Below are 16258 nucleotides of genomic sequence, written 5' to 3' on the forward strand. Positions count from 1 at the left end.
TGCACATTTCTACTATAAATATTATTAATCGTTCTGATTTCATTTTGAATATGAGATACAACTAATCTATGATACAATACTTTAGCACTTAAGCGCATAAGGTTTGTGATCGAAAGAAATCATTTAGAACAATCAAATTTGAACATAACTAAATGTAAAAAACTAATAGGAAATTAACAAAGGCAATAATTTTCATACTTTGTGTAGTCAGTTAAATCAATTGATCAATTTTTTACAAATATTCAAAGTGATAAGAATATTATGAGTATTGCAGTGGTCCAACAGCTAACTTGCTCCAACTTACCCTGCAGGAAGAATTGATGTTCCACTCTTTGTTTATCTAACATCTGAGGAAATAGTGATGCCGAACATGAAGAACACTACTTTATCAAGAAGGCAAGATGGATTAAAAATAATAATAAAAAATTAATCAATGTATAAGAATAAATGGCTAACTCAAGCCATACACGTAAATGAGAAAACTTTACCCAACTAAAAGAAATTTGCAAAAACAATCAAATTAGACACGTTTACAAAGAAGTCGTGAATATAGCGACCATAAAAGTTAATACAACCAAAGCGAAATACAAATAAAAAACATAAAATTTTGATAAAAAATGTACTGCATGTGTAATGGTTTATAAGGAAAAGAATGAAAGAATATTGATATTAGAAAACTGCAAAACAACGTATAGATCATCAGAACAATAAACAAAGAAAAGAAGTACTAAATTAGTACTTCCTTTCTTTGTTTCAATTAGTACCGAGAGGGAAAAATTCAGTGTAAAATACGAAAAATAAAACAATTAAAGTTAATTTATTAATATGGTTACCCCAGGTCTTCTTGTAGATACAGTAAGGATAAAATGGATTGTTTATATTTTTAATTGTTACAGATAGCAAAACTCTCAATTTTTAAGGTAAAGATAAAATTCATAAAAAAAACCCAAACACTAACAAGTAAAATCTTTACTAAGCCCAACCCTAATCAACCCTAATAGAATTTAAGAGCATCAATGCCCCTTGTACAAGCTACTGTGCTAAATTTCTTTGCTCAATCTTTACCCCATTCTGTTATATTAAGCGAAATAGACGCAAACACACAGAAGTACACACAAACATTTAAACATACATACAATACATATCCACGGAATTTTTTTCTCTGTTTTTTACTTTTTAGATTCAGGCTGTCTGAAAACATGGAAACAAAAAAACACTGCGGGACAGATATGTATGCTATACATAATATCTGGAAAATCAAAATACAAATATTTTTCTTTAGAAGATTCTTGTATCTAATATCTATGAAGAATCATTTTATTACAGGAAAATAATATTGTAATCTTAGTTGTTATTGTTATCTACTCTTCAGATATGTCGAATATCGTGATATGAGGAAGATTGCTGTGTTTCATGAGATATTCTAAGAATGAAGAGAGCAATAGCTTTTAAATTACTCTTTACAAAATACAACTTTTATTCATAAAAATAATTAAATTTTGATATCTTTAATTTAGGTATTTTGTGAGTCTCAACGACTAATAACACTGTTGTTTCAACGACAAAATAAGTAAAGCTGCTGGAACGAAAAATAAGGCATTTCAAAAATCTTTGTATTATTAAGTGAACAGTTGAGAGCAGACATGGGCAAATGCGGCTCCGAGAGCCGCATGTGGCTCTTTTTGAGTTACATGCGGCTCTTGCTAAAACTGTTAATTTTTTATTATTTTTACAATTTTATTTTTGTAATTTTGTGAAAATATGTTTATTAAAAAATTTCAATATTTGTTTTATATTATATTTATATTATATAATGAAATCGCACGCCTTATCATACTATCCGCCACAACAGTACAGAACTCCGGCTTCCATGCATTTTGCAAAACCTACATTTTGGCTCCCACTGAACTCTTGCTTGCCCACCCCTGGTTTAGAGTTTCCTTGATTCTGTGAATGTACTCATCTTTCATGTATAAATTTTGGCATTTGTTTCGAAGCAACTTGCTTGTATATGTGTTGTTTCTTTTTTATAAACTTTTCTAACGAAATAGCCTGCAGCGTTTTATGTTTATATTCATTAGTGTTATTTTTATCTTATCGCCACATTATACTTCTGTGTTGTTTGGCCTTGTATTTATCCTCATTTATCAATGATTTAATGTAAGTGGTATGTGCAAAAGGCCACGTCCTTAATTATTCTTTCGGTTCTTAGCAGAGAAATATACTAATGTTACTATATTTTTAAAATGCTTTTAATATGTAACCTCAAGAACACTTGTTACTAATGTAATGAGGTTACATATTAAAAGCATTTTAATTTTAATTAAAATGCTTTTAATTAATAACACATTTTAATTTTTAAACATTATTGTCTCTTCAATGTGTAAAGAATATTAATTATACACTTATGCAGATCTATTTATATGTATTGAAAATAAAAGCCTTTTTGAAACTGATTTGAGATTTCAAGGAAATTAAACGTGACGAAAAAACAACACGGGCATTAAAAAAGCCGATAAATTTATTTATCTGCTATGGAATCATTTGAAGGATAAACTAAAATTATTGTATCAGATGGTTGTGTATGAAAAGGAAAAGTAAAAATGAAAGATTATAGCTGAAAACATAATAAATGAAAAATCGAACTAAATCATCATTGTAGACAAAGAAAAATGATTTCCATATTTTCGTATAGATAAAAGTAATATAGTTACTATAACATTAATACGAGAGTTTTATATAATTTTTTAAATCATACCACAAAAAATTTTAATTTAGTTAGTCAGACCGTTAAAAACGTGTGAAATAAAATAATCTTCAGAAATTGATTACGTATAGTGTTTTAAATGCTTATATAGAGTATCGTGCACGTATATTAAAAGCATTGAAAAGTAATAGAATGCTCCAGTGAAAGTTGGGTTATCTATACGACTTTCGTTGATTTCATGTATACTGTATTTCGTATAATAGTCAATATATAGAAAAACATATAAATACAGAACACGTATCATACGAGGCTACATGATGTTCGCAAACGACTGTATGTTGGCTGATATATGTAGCAAGTACTTACAGTGAAATCTATGAAAAAGAGAAGTGCAATAATACAGCGAATTAACATTCATCTCAAAATGCGAAAGCAACAAATTATACAAAAATAAAAGCTATTTACAGTTATCGAAATGTACAGTACAGTGTGACTACGAAGAATTAAGCAAATTTGTAACTCGTGAATGTTTCAACCAAACTGTATAATTAATATACATTTCATAATATTCTTGCATTTTGTAATTCACCTTCGAATGCTACAGTTTTCACAATTATATCATTCAAATATATATTTATTTCGGTTTATTTTTAAATATTTTTTAAAATGCTATATCAATATTCCTTTCCTAAAGTATTCGTTTGATATAGGCTACTAATAGTAAAATTCTCTTATTTTTTTACATGTTAAATTCAAACATTTTTATTTTAGTTTAGAAAAGTATTTTAACTATATATATATTATGAGACATGAAATTATAAATTTCTCAGGTAAATTATTTTGCATATATTTAATTGTGACATTTAAATAGTTATATTATAGTTCATCCAATAGAAAAAGCTACAGGATATAAAGATAAAAGTGGTAAGTGGTACGGAATTACAGGACAAGTTGCAAACCAGGTAAGTAAACATAAAATTCTAGTGTTTAAAATAAGTTAATGTGTAAATAGTTAATTTTACAATAAAAGGTCTAAAAGAAATAAATAGGTAATTCCTCTGAGCCAAGAAAATTAGGCACATTAATGTAAATATTTTATCATTCCACTTCAAAATTTATAAATTGCTCCGAATCAAAGATGCTATGTCAGTCGCTACATAATATTTTATTGATTAATAACCAATGTATAGTTATAACCGATAACAAGATGTATTTCAATGAGAATGTATTGGTTTGCAAGTGAAAAAAATTTACAGATATACATTACTAAAATAATAATAGGCACAGTTTAAATGGATTTAAAAAATAAATCGTGCACAAACTAAACATTCACTCTAAAATAAATTAAACATAAAAGAAATTACAATTAACCAATCCATGAATAATTTATTTATTATGGAAAAGTATTCAATAAAGTTAATATTTTGGACAGAAGTCGAATATCTTTTAAATGTTTAACAAGTGGTAGTCTCTTTAATCCGAATAACGGTAGACTGTCTCACAGCTAAACAGGTTTAATAACTCCTTTATTGGCTTTTTAACATATGCATTTCGGATCAGTGTTAACAGTCCTGATCCTTCCTCAGTGCTTTAAGTTCTTCATATAGTTTTACAATTCCACAGTACTGTGGAATTGTAAAAAGTAGTGCGTGTTGAATTATTTTGAAAGTGTTTATGGAACTATTTTGAGAGTTTGGAATATTTTTAAAGCCATATTACTGTAGATACACTGGAGCAAGGGAAATAAACAATATTGTCAAAACGGATATGTAAACAGAACTCGGAGAGTGCTGTATGGGTGTTGGGGAGTATATGAAGAACTTAAAGCACTGAGGAAGGATCAGGACTGTTAACACTGATCCGAAATGCATATGTTAAAAACCCAATAAAGGAGTTATTAAACCTGTTTAGCTGTGAGACAGTCTACCGCTATTCGGATTAAAGAGACTACCACTTGATAAAATGTTTTCATTGATTCAAATTAAACTATAAAAAGGCACGATCTTCAAACTAGTTTAAGACTGTCAAGAGAATAGACAATAAAAAAAGCTATTTTTTTTGCTTTTCAACTTCTATGTAAATTTTAGAAAAACATGTCAGGTACAAAGCGAATACCTTCCGCAGTTCCAACCGATCGGAAATAAAGATTTTACACGTCTTTTACGTCGATGACCTAGTATTTCAAATCTGCAAATATACCTATATACTGTCAGTCAGAAAGTCTCAGAATGTATAAATGTACATTAATTTTTCTTTTAATGATATTTTTCATACATATAAATAGATAAATAAGAATGTTCGTTTATTTATTGTCCACTATGCACTTCTAGACAATCGAACCAATTGCTGTAATTCTCAGCAGACATGTTAACGTATTTCTGACCAAGAATGTCGTATATACAATTCTGACATATTCTATAACATTTTTATATGTTAATTAATCTTTGCATTGTATTTGCTTAATATACATGTAGCACCAACTAGCAGTACAAAATTTAAAAAATAGTAAACTAAATATACTTCATACAGAAAAGTATATAATTTAAAAAGACAAATATTATATATACTGAATTGCTGTGACGCATTATATAATGACTGCGATGGATGTCACATAGAAATCACCTGCATGAACTGGAAACTATTACACTGATGGCTTTCTATCTTTAACAAGCGGGTTTTTCTTTTGAATAGTGCTTTTAAAATTGTAATAAGTACTCAACACGTAATGACCCATCTGCTACTTTTTTGAAACTTTTTTACATTGCTCTCTTAGTCTTACAGTGACATTTAAACAGTTAGTTTGTAGTGATCTTTATACGCAATTTTCAAGAACTTTAAATATTGCATAACGTCTAATTACTCCTTTTTCCTTTTGTATCTCCTGTAAATTTATTCATCATTCTCATTTATTTCTTACTTAATCGTTCCATTGCTTGTTATCCAAGTATCTGGTAATAGGTCCTAAGAGACAGTTATAGAACATTCCATATAATCTATATATTATATTCTTATGAAACAATATAGAAAGATAATAATTAATACATAGCGAACTGGACATTTTTTTCTGATAAAACCTCCATAGGGATTAAATATATTTAATACAAAATATTCACAACATTAAAGTTTTTAGTTTTAGATCGATTAAATCGAAAGCAAATTAGTCTCAATCCTCAAATATTATAATCAAACAACACCCTTAAATTTAATTTCATGTTTTATCAATCAACATTTTAAAGTACATTTATTATAACTTCAGTTTTATAATTAATTTTCTAATTCAGGAAGCAGATGTGGCCTTCATACCTGTAGCCGTCAACCACGAACGTTTCTCTGCAATGGAGTTTACGTCAGTTTTTTCTTTTTATCCTACAATTTTTCTTATTAGAGCTCCAGATAAGGTTTTTGATTGGAATGCTGTTACGAAGCCTTTCACTTTAAATGTAAGTAACAATCACAAGTCTTAAACTATAATTAAAACTCAAACATTAAGTTATATTTTATGTAACCAGGTTTGGATCGCTACATTTTCTATCGTATTGATATTTGGACTAACGCTATATAAAGTGCTGGAGAAGGAATTTATCGCCGCAGAAACAGGGAAACGATGGACTCTACGTACAGTTTTTTGGAGTTTAGTTTGTACATTTCTGGGTGAAGGTAAAATTCTATAATTCTGATATAATCCAAATTATGACTTTTGTAAAAAAAAATTCTATGTTGATTTAATATAGGATTGAACCTAGAGCAAGTGAAAAGACTTGCATCCAGATTTATGATAGGAATTTGGTGGTTATCGATTGTTGTTTTGGTATCCAGTTACAGCGGAGCGTTGATGTCTTTCATGACATGTCCTTTAACCGAGTCTTTTCCAAGAGATTTTCAGGAACTTGTTGTTTTTGTTCGCAACGGTGAGTACTCATGCGGAACATACAAGGGATTTGCTACTTGGAAAGAGATTATGGTAAGTGTTTTGAATTTAAAAATTTATACTTCTTATATAAGACGAGTGTTTTTTAATAAGTGTATTTTTTTAATTTCAAGATTTGTTTATTATAACGATTGTATTTTATATTAATATAACTATTAATTCTAGGAATCGAAGTCAAAAGATATTAAAATTTTAAGTGAAAACATTTTGTCCAATAACAACTTTATGGACATACCAAATGGCTTGAAAAAGGTGCAAAACGAACGATTTGCATACATAATTATTGCACGTTTGTTAAATCTGTACATCAGTAAAGTAGAAAGGCATAAGTATGTGATTTCGAAAGATTCTTTTCGTACTTATATGATCGCTTATCCAATCAGAAAGAATTTTCCGTTTAAAAAGAATTTAACTAACACGTAAGAAATTTATAAATTCACTTATACTGCATACCACAATTGAGATTTATTTTTATATATTTAAAACGATCTTATTCTAGAGTAACTCGCATGTTTGAAGCTGGAATTATTGAGAAACTGTTTCTTGAAGAAGATGAAGAATTCCAAGAAACATTAGAATTCCAACCTTTGTCAATCGAAGATATTAAAAGTCCTTTGTTAGTTATGGGCATTGGATATCTTGTGTCTATAATCTGCTTAATCATTGAAATAATATTAACAAAAGTAATTAAAATTGTTGCCTGTAATCCACTTTACTAATAGAAAATTATGAAAAATAACTATTATAATCATTTTGCTGATCATTTTAACACAGAGAAGATGAGACTTGAAATTTTTTCATTCTGTCTGTTAATTATATTCGATAGAACAGAGCATTGTTTAAGTAATTAAATATTTTTATTTTATTCTGGACAGAGAAAAATTGTGTTTCATATTACGTACGGAAAGTACAAATTTATTACGATATTGATACTAACTGATTTTGAATGTTATATATAATTATTGTTTTAATGAATTACATAAAATCAACTTTACAATTTTCAACTTTATATTGTATCATATTATGTAAATTTGATTTTTGTGAAAAATATCACGGCAATTTCATACAAGCACTTTCATTTGCATGAAATTTTTCTCCAAATTACTATGGATTTAGAAACATCTGTTGTTGATTAAATCTCTCTATATTGAAATATTTATATACTTCACGTAACGTAAATAACAACTAACTTTTCATGTGAAATTAATCCTTCTTTAATTGCATATATCAAAATTCAACGTATATTCAAACATACTTCCGTTCATTGTGAAAGAGAATTTTGTAATTATGTACACTATGGAAACTAAGATATAAACGAAAATTAATTTTACAGCACACTTGAGTAACTGTTATTTTTAATCATATAATAGAGGTGAGAGAACACTTGCTTATTCGCTCCATGTTAAAAATAGATTATACAAATTATAAGCGGAAAATCACGATATAAAACAAATTTTAGATCATTTTAAATTTCAACTAAATTATGTATAATTAACTCAAAATTTCTCAGTAGCAAAAGAAATTGAGACTTCTGACCAGATATTTTAAACGTTTTCATTTTGTTAACATTTATACTAGTTTTATATTGGAAAATTTACATTACACTAAATTTATTCAACACTGTAAACCAGGAGTCCCCAACCTTTTTGTACCTAAGAGCACATTCTAGAATACCAGCCGGACAGCGGGCACCATTTATTTTTTCAAGGTGAATTTATACTTGGACATAGTTAATAATACGTACACATAATGTACAGAAAACATTTAATTTCAAAAATGTAATAAAACATACACAAGACTATTAACAATAATTTTTACAAAACAAGTAATTACTAAACAATGCATACAAAATCTACAGAGTATAAAAATTCTTTATAAAAAATATAAATCTGAAAGTAAATATGATTTTTGGCATTGCATTTCATTGGCCATGGCTTCGTAATTAGGAGAGTATGATGATATTCCTGCTCGTAAGCAATCGTCAAGGTGTTCTGTAAGTCGTGATCTGTACTTTGATTTTATGATATTCAGAACGAACCGGTTTATTTCATTTCAGGTATGGGAAATTTGGTTGGTGAAGATTTGACGGAGGATAAAAAGAGATCGGTCGCATTTCGCTTTGTGCATTTATCTGTGTTGGACGCCTTTTCTACTTTTGAGTGGTTAATCATTAAAAACAAAAAAACTTTTACATAGCATTTTATTGAAAACCGAAATATTTTTATTTTTATCGTGGTCGCACAGCGGCGGGCACACGTAAAACGATCGGCGGGCGTAATGGTTCCTGCGGGCATAGGGTTGGGGACCACTGGAATAAGGCAACGCGACACATGGGTCATATGCCAAAAAGTAGGTGCTTCTCACTAGAACTTTTTGTGGTAAACTTTCACCTAACTAACCTAGTGGTGAGCTTAAAACCCGCAATCAGTATCCAGTGGTATTGTCCACTATAGTGGTATAAAGTATTGTTTTCGTAAATTTCAATGTCAGGATAAAATAATAAAGTTTTAACAATGGAAAATAAGCATTTATTTAAAGCTGTCGTATAATTTTTACAGATGGAGGAAACGAAGGATGACTTTGTTTCAACGCTATGGAATAACGGGTTTTAAACCGAATTTTTTCTTCGGAAATTTAAAAGAAATTTAAAAGAATTTAACAAAGGAATAAGTGGACCTAAATAAAAATTTTACAAAAGTTTCTCTACGTAGAATATTAAGTTTATCCCATTTTTGTAGAGAGACAAATGTATTGAAAATTGGTTGAAACAGCATGGAAAAATATTTGGGTAATATTCGATTTTTTGTTCAAAAATTCCCATTCCGTGTATTATGTTGTCTATACAGTGTGTCCTATAAGTCTAGAACTATAAGAATTACATTCATCTTTCTTTATCTTTCAGAAGTAAAGCGTAGGGCTCAGTAAGGTGGAACGAATTCAAGTTAATTTAGTAGTGTAAACCCACTGTCAGTGTGAAGTTGCTGTAGAATTTAACCTGCTGAAAAATCAAAATGGTATTGTGAGATAAGCAGAGGGACAGGAGTAAAACCTCGCTGACCACTTACGCTGCACGGGTTGGTAAATCCCGTTCTCGTTGTCGTTTCGGACGGCTAGGAGGGCAAAAGTGAGTGGGAAGGTCGTAAGTAAGTCGGCAGGCGTACTTTCATTGACAGGAGACAGGTTTAAGAAATAACAATGAAGGTTTATTAAATAACAAAAGCGAATACACATAAAATAAAGATAACCGAGTACTGCTAAAATGCGGATAAAATATATCTATCGCTAACCGCGATCTAACCAATAAAGTGGTCACGTGCCTAACTTCTAGCGGGAAAGAGTTTATAAAGGTTATTACACGTCGATATACCTTAATATGCGACGACAGTATGCGACTACCTCCTGGACTATGGAAGCTGGAATCAGTCTTATGTCCGGGACTGGAGACACTGGATTCAGACCTTTCTGGACGATCGCCCTCTTTCCAGAGTCGATCGGGTTTTTATACGATCGTTGTTGGCACTGAGATAACCTATCGTTCAACTTTCGATGACTAATTTGCTGACTCACGATGACTTGGGTTTTCTTTTCTCTTTCCGATCAGATCGGATGTGTAATCGACATCCGATCGAACTTGCGGGTCATGAACCCCTTTAAACTCACGAATTTACGCCCCCCCAAAACCTGCGGGCTCACAGTACTCTTGGTTTTCTTTAAAATTATACGTCCTTTTCGACAGTATAATTTTAACATTTTTCTGCTATACATTTCTTACATAAACTCTTGCGTAATGTTCGTTATTTTGATGACATTGTTATTTATCTTTCACATGAGTGCATTGATGTCTCGCCTAATAAACATCATTAAGTAACGTAGAGAAGAAACGAAATCACCCATTCAATACAGGCAGCCTGTGTAAAATGTTGGTATTTGATTTAATCTGCATAACTGCATTTGGTATAACCACAAATGTTCAAGAACATGATACTAGTAAATTTATAGAGTCGGTTCATGCTGCATTCTCCGTTGATTGTACAGACATTTTAGCTGAGATAACAAGTGCTTTTTTGATTATTTTTCATTGTCTATATTATTATACGTTTACTAATTTGTAGTCATATTCCTCATTTAGTTTGCTTTCCGGATGTGGAGCCTGTCTGTAGCTTTATTCGCTACAAAATAGATACATTAAAATACATGTAGAATCTGCCGTGTTTTACGGTGACTTATGAAACCTGTAAATAAATGGTTATCTCCAGGAAAAAAACAGATATAAGGTTATTTGGATGAGATTCTTTAAATAGAAATATGAAGATTATATTTGCAATATTTTGTATTTCAGCAACGTCCACATGATCTGCTGCAGGCGATCATAGATGCTGAAAATGATAATGGTGGAGAAGTGAAGAAACTTCCAGACAATTTAGTAATTGGAACCGCGATGATGTTTAAGGGAGTCGGGTAATTGCATTGTTAAATTTCTGAAGTGCTGAATGTAATACTAAACTCGATGGGTTTTCATAAACAATTATTTTAACACACTTTTTAGGTACGACACGACAAGCACCACGTTGGAGTGTATTTATCATTTAGCTCGTAATCTTGATATACAACAAAAAGTTCGTGAAGTGATTAAAATGAAAGTTCGAGACGATGTAAATTGTTATTTTTAATTTAATATAAAAATGCGTTATATTAAAATAGGTTATTTATTGAGCCAGTTTTAAATGATTTATAGTACAAGCTTATATCTTTCATATTTTTAAAAATATATATCTGTACGGAAAACTCACTTTGCAATGAGATTAAGAAGCCTATTAAAATGGGTTCGATCGGAAATTGAGAGATTATCCCTACGTTTGTCTTTACTTTACTCGACAGAAATAAACTACTTCATACTTATATGTTAGAAAGGGAAAAATAACTTGAAAAATCCACGTTTCATCCCGTTGATGAGGTTCTCTCCATTAGGCCACTCGTCGACAGTGAATAAAAATAAATGAAAATTCAGCTACATACAAATTTTTCTACTTAATTAATGTGTAAATTAAAACATTGATATAACGTTTTGAAGAAATTTATTCAGCGGAAACTTAAATTCTATCGTTTAAATCATTTTAGGCGAAAATTCAATATTTTCCGACGTAAGCAAATTTCAGTTGTTATATCAAGTTATTGCAGAAACTCTTCGCTTCTGGTCATTTTATTTGTTGTAAGTACTCTTATTTTTAATTTAATTTTATAAATGATATGTTAAAAACTTTCTAGCAGTACCAGTACAACTTTTGCAAAACGATCCAGCTTATTGGAGTGAACCTGATAAGTTCAATCCTTATAGGTATAGTATTAATTACATTTAATGTTAAATACAATTTTTTTAAAAGATTGTATTTAACATTACTACACACTTTCAGATTTTCATCTAAAGAACAAAAGCCAATTGATTCCATCGTTTACCAACTATTCGGAGCGGGACACAGAATATGTATGGGACAGAGATCAGCAAATACTATATTAACATTAACAAAACACATATATAACATTACAGAAAACAATTATACTACACAGAAAAGTATTAAATACGGATATATACACAAACACATATCAACAGTAACAGTATCCATTAGCCGTCGTGACCTTGTTCTGTTTATAATGTAAGCATGATCTAGGCCGTGCAAGTATAAGTTTGGAGTGTTTGAATCTGTCCCATTTTTGAGAAATAAACAGTTAAAATAAAATTAAATAGTATATTATATATAACATATATTTATTTTCTATAAGTACAGTTCCTGCTTACTGTATCTATATTGTAAAAATTATACACTTCAAATCTCTCTCGAGCCTCAATAGGACACGATCTTCCAATTTATTTTACTACGTGTATGTTTATGTTTTTATTTTGTTTAAAAAATAATTCTTATCAAATCAATGTTACGTTATTTTGTAAAAAGTTTTGAAGTTATGTAACAAATTAAATGTACTATTTTATTTTACCAACAACGTTATTATAGAGTCCGTTACGTAACACGAATCTCATTACATATTGAAGTAGATTTTATTTTCGCCTTCTCGGTTGTTATATATAACAGAGGAAAAGTATGACAATGGATCAGAAACGACTCTCTATTTTTTAACTAAAGAGACCTCGAAACCGACTTTTTTTCTTCTTTCTTCTACCTGTCGATGTAAGTGTGTGGGGACACGACTTTGTTCACCCTCTTTAAAGCTTAATAACTACTTTTAGATCGACGATTTCTAAAATATGGAAGGGTTTGTTTATTAGAGGATTGAAACTATTAAATTTTGGTGATTAAAAGCCGAGGGCGTGGGAGATAAACAATTATGTTTCGTAGGTAGGTAAATTTTGGAATTTTTAAAAATAAAAATTTCGACTGTCGGTACCTTACCCTACACTTCGTATCTACGTATTCGAATAGTTAAACGAAATAAGTTTTCGCGTGTTTAAATTAATAATGAAAAAAATTGGCATAAATTCAGAAGGTGATCAAGAGTCTGGTTATGCTCAGTATAGAATGGCGTGTTTAGAATTCCTCGGAAAATACTTCAAAGAATAAACTATCCAAATAATTACATTCGATGCCAAATTTCTCGGAAGACAAATTCTTGTTTACATAAAAGAAATTTAATATTTTTCGACAATTAGTTCTTTCATCTAAACGGGTGAAGAGGAAAAAGTTTGCATTTCAAATTCGAATCTCGTAACAAATGAAATGGTTACATTTTTACTTCACCTGATCCCAGAAAGTTTTTATTATTCCCTCGACTCATTAAGGAAAAGATAGAATTAAATGCGGCGATTCTTTTCTGCAGAAATTATTCGCTGATGCTTCTCGAATTTCCACTTACTGTTATCGGATACTTTTTATCACTTTTCGGACCGCTCTAGTCAAAGACAATCGTCACTTTATATTACAATTGTATTGTTAAGAATAGATTTTCAAATACTCTATTGTGTTTTCGGAATCTTTTTAAATTATATGACTGTAAATTTTATATATATACCTGACCTATATTAAAATACTGTTACAGTAAAAACCAGTTTTTAGTTAGAACGCGTTTTAACTAGTTGAAACTAGTTTATACTAGATGTCTTTGTTATAACTAGAATTTACTGCTAGTCAAAAATGAATTTGAGTGAAAACTAGTTTTAACTAGACAGAACAGGTTTTAACAAAGACATCCAGTATAAACTAGCTTCAACTAGTTAAAACGCATTCTAACTAAAAACTGGGTTTGAGTGCAACATATATATGAACAAAGTTTGCGTAATGTGACAAGAGAGCTGTGACTGGTTTTCATCCTGTTGCCAATTTCTACGAAGTAGTCCTTGATGAAGCTTCTGAGGCTCTTAAGCAATGCCTGATAACTGATAAGTGCCTCTGCTGAGCAGGGCCAGTTGACTCCTTCGGAATTTGCCACCATCCTGAATTCCAGGTGAAATTTTTCCATAATTGAACACTCATAAAGGTAACGAATAAAACCATCCTGCTCCCCACATAGTACACAATCCCCGTCGCCCTGAATATCAGACCGGCACAGTCAGCTAAAAAAACAACAATGCCCAGTGATAAATTGAATTTCCTTGTGAGAGAGTCTGCTTTTTTGCAGGTGCGTTATCGAGTCCACTGTTGAGAAAAAAGAGACGAGTGATTTCTCCAGTGCCCTCACCTTTCCACATTCTTTGCTACAGATAGTAATTGTGAATATTCATCCGGGATATTATCGAGCTGAGTGGCCGAGCATTTTAGATACAATCACACAGAAACATGCCTGCTGCCTCGTTAGCAAGTTCATCTGCTCTGTCATTGCCATTATTCCCTCGGTGACCTGTAATACACGCCAAAGAATTCCGATTGTTAGAATTAATGGTGCACCAATTTATCCTGTTAACATTGCAATGGTTATTCCTGTCATCGTTTAGTGCAAAAACAGAGGTAGCTAAGTCAGTGTAGATGTTAATGCATTGTCGATGACAGTAATTATTGCAGCATTCGACAGCACAGAAGGTAGCACACAATTCAGCCTGGAAAATAGTGCAGCTGTGGTGAAGATGCCTTTGCCTAAAGGTAGTCTTTAAGTTGTTGGTATATGCCACGAAAGGACAGCAACCCTGCCAACCAGATTTTAGTTAGGACGCGTTTTAACTACTTGAAACTAGTTTCAACTGGATGTCCTTGTTATAACTAGAATTTACTGCTAGTCAAAAGTGAATTTGAGTTAAAACTAGTTCTAACTAGACAAAACGGGTTTTAACAAAGGCATCCACTATAAACTAGTTTCAACTAGTTAAAACACGTTCTAACTAAAAACTGGTTTTTACTGTAACAATACTACTATCATCTTATTGATATACATAGATAAAAGTTTAAACAAAAACTTAAAATTGTGAGCAAATTTATAACATTTATGCTTATTTCTGTTTTATATCGTTAACATAGAGGATTAAAAATAATCACGAAGGTAATGGAATTGTTTTAATCATTATTCCATTTTTAGGAAAACTCGAAAATAGGGTATACACCATTTCATCCTGCAAGAAAAATAAATATGTACAAGTTAACAATAGTAAACTGAACAATACAACTTTTACTACAAATTGCAACTGAATTTCTCGAATATGAGCGATTTATTTGTTTATTGTTTGGAATTATATGGCTTGCAAACTGAATTTATTCTTATTAAACGTTCGAAAAATTTCAGTTGCTTCAATAATGTAGTATTTTACCACTTACATCGTCTCCATATTTTTCTAATTTGAATGATCTCAGGAGATTGGCCAGCACTAATTTCATTACAATTTTTGCTAGCCTCTGTCCTATGCATATTCTATGTCCTGCTCCAAATGGTTGGTATATGATCGAGTCAATTTCTTTTCGTTCCTCTGACGAAAATCTGAAAACACACAGTATCCAATAATTACATTAAAAATCAAATAAAAACATATGTTAATTATAATTAGCATATCACCTGTAGGGATTAAACTTGTCAGGTTCAGTCCAATAAGCTGGATCATTTTGCAGCAATTGTACTGGAACCGTTATAATACTATTTTTAGGAATGGTGATACCTTTATAAGAGTAATCTTCTGAACTTATTCTATTTACTGCACTATGTAAAGAAAGTATATTATCATCAATTAATTATGTTTAACATAATAAGCAAGCTTACACACAAACTTACAGTAAAGAGAATGGCCAGAAGCGTAGTGTTTCTGAGATAACGTGATCGAGCAGCTGAAAATTGGTCAAGTCAGAATATTGGATATCCATCTATAAATGAAAATAAATAAAAAAAATCTATAAATGCTATATTTCTAATGTTTTATAATTAAATATATATGTTTCTGTATTTACAATGCAATTCTATTAAACAGAAATACTATGTTTCTTTGAAAAAAGGCTTGGGCCAATCTCGAGTTTCGCAAAGTTTTTATAGTACATACAAATATTTGATATTTAGTTGTATTATTGAAATCAATTTTAAAAGTGATTTATTCAATTCGTATAACATATGTCGCTTAACATTTAAATTCAATAAAACTACGTGAGACGTAAAAATTTGCGCGAAATGAAATATTACAACAATCAACTTTTTCCTTGGGGTTT

General features: G+C 30.5%; 2 protein-coding genes across 6 annotated transcripts in view; one reads left to right on the forward strand and one right to left on the reverse strand.

Annotated features, from left to right (window-relative positions):
- LOC136974789 (cytochrome P450 3A18-like) overlaps positions 1 to 11342 on the forward strand; it is a 28030-nt gene extending 16688 nt beyond the window's left edge. Inside the window, exons 8-9 of the mRNA XM_067269738.1 lie at positions 10975 to 11093; positions 11182 to 11342. The gene's annotated coding sequence lies outside the window, so the exon portion shown is untranslated. The remainder of the gene's footprint in view (positions 1 to 10974; positions 11094 to 11181) is intronic.
- The window catches only part of LOC136974784 (cytochrome P450 3A8-like), a 399348-nt gene that overhangs the window by 148354 nt on the left and 234736 nt on the right, over positions 1 to 16258 (reverse strand). For all 5 annotated transcript variants that reach the window (XM_067269725.1, XM_067269730.1, XM_067269729.1 and 2 more), the window contains exon 10: positions 15834 to 15922. In XM_067269725.1, coding sequence (XP_067125826.1) covers positions 15834 to 15922 — 89 coding nt within the window. The remainder of the gene's footprint in view (positions 1 to 15833; positions 15923 to 16258) is intronic.

This window comes from Centruroides vittatus, unplaced genomic scaffold (genome assembly GCF_030686945.1).
Source record: "Centruroides vittatus isolate TY-2023 unplaced genomic scaffold, ASM3068694v2 contig_356, whole genome shotgun sequence".
Taxonomy (NCBI): domain Eukaryota; kingdom Metazoa; phylum Arthropoda; class Arachnida; order Scorpiones; family Buthidae; genus Centruroides; species Centruroides vittatus.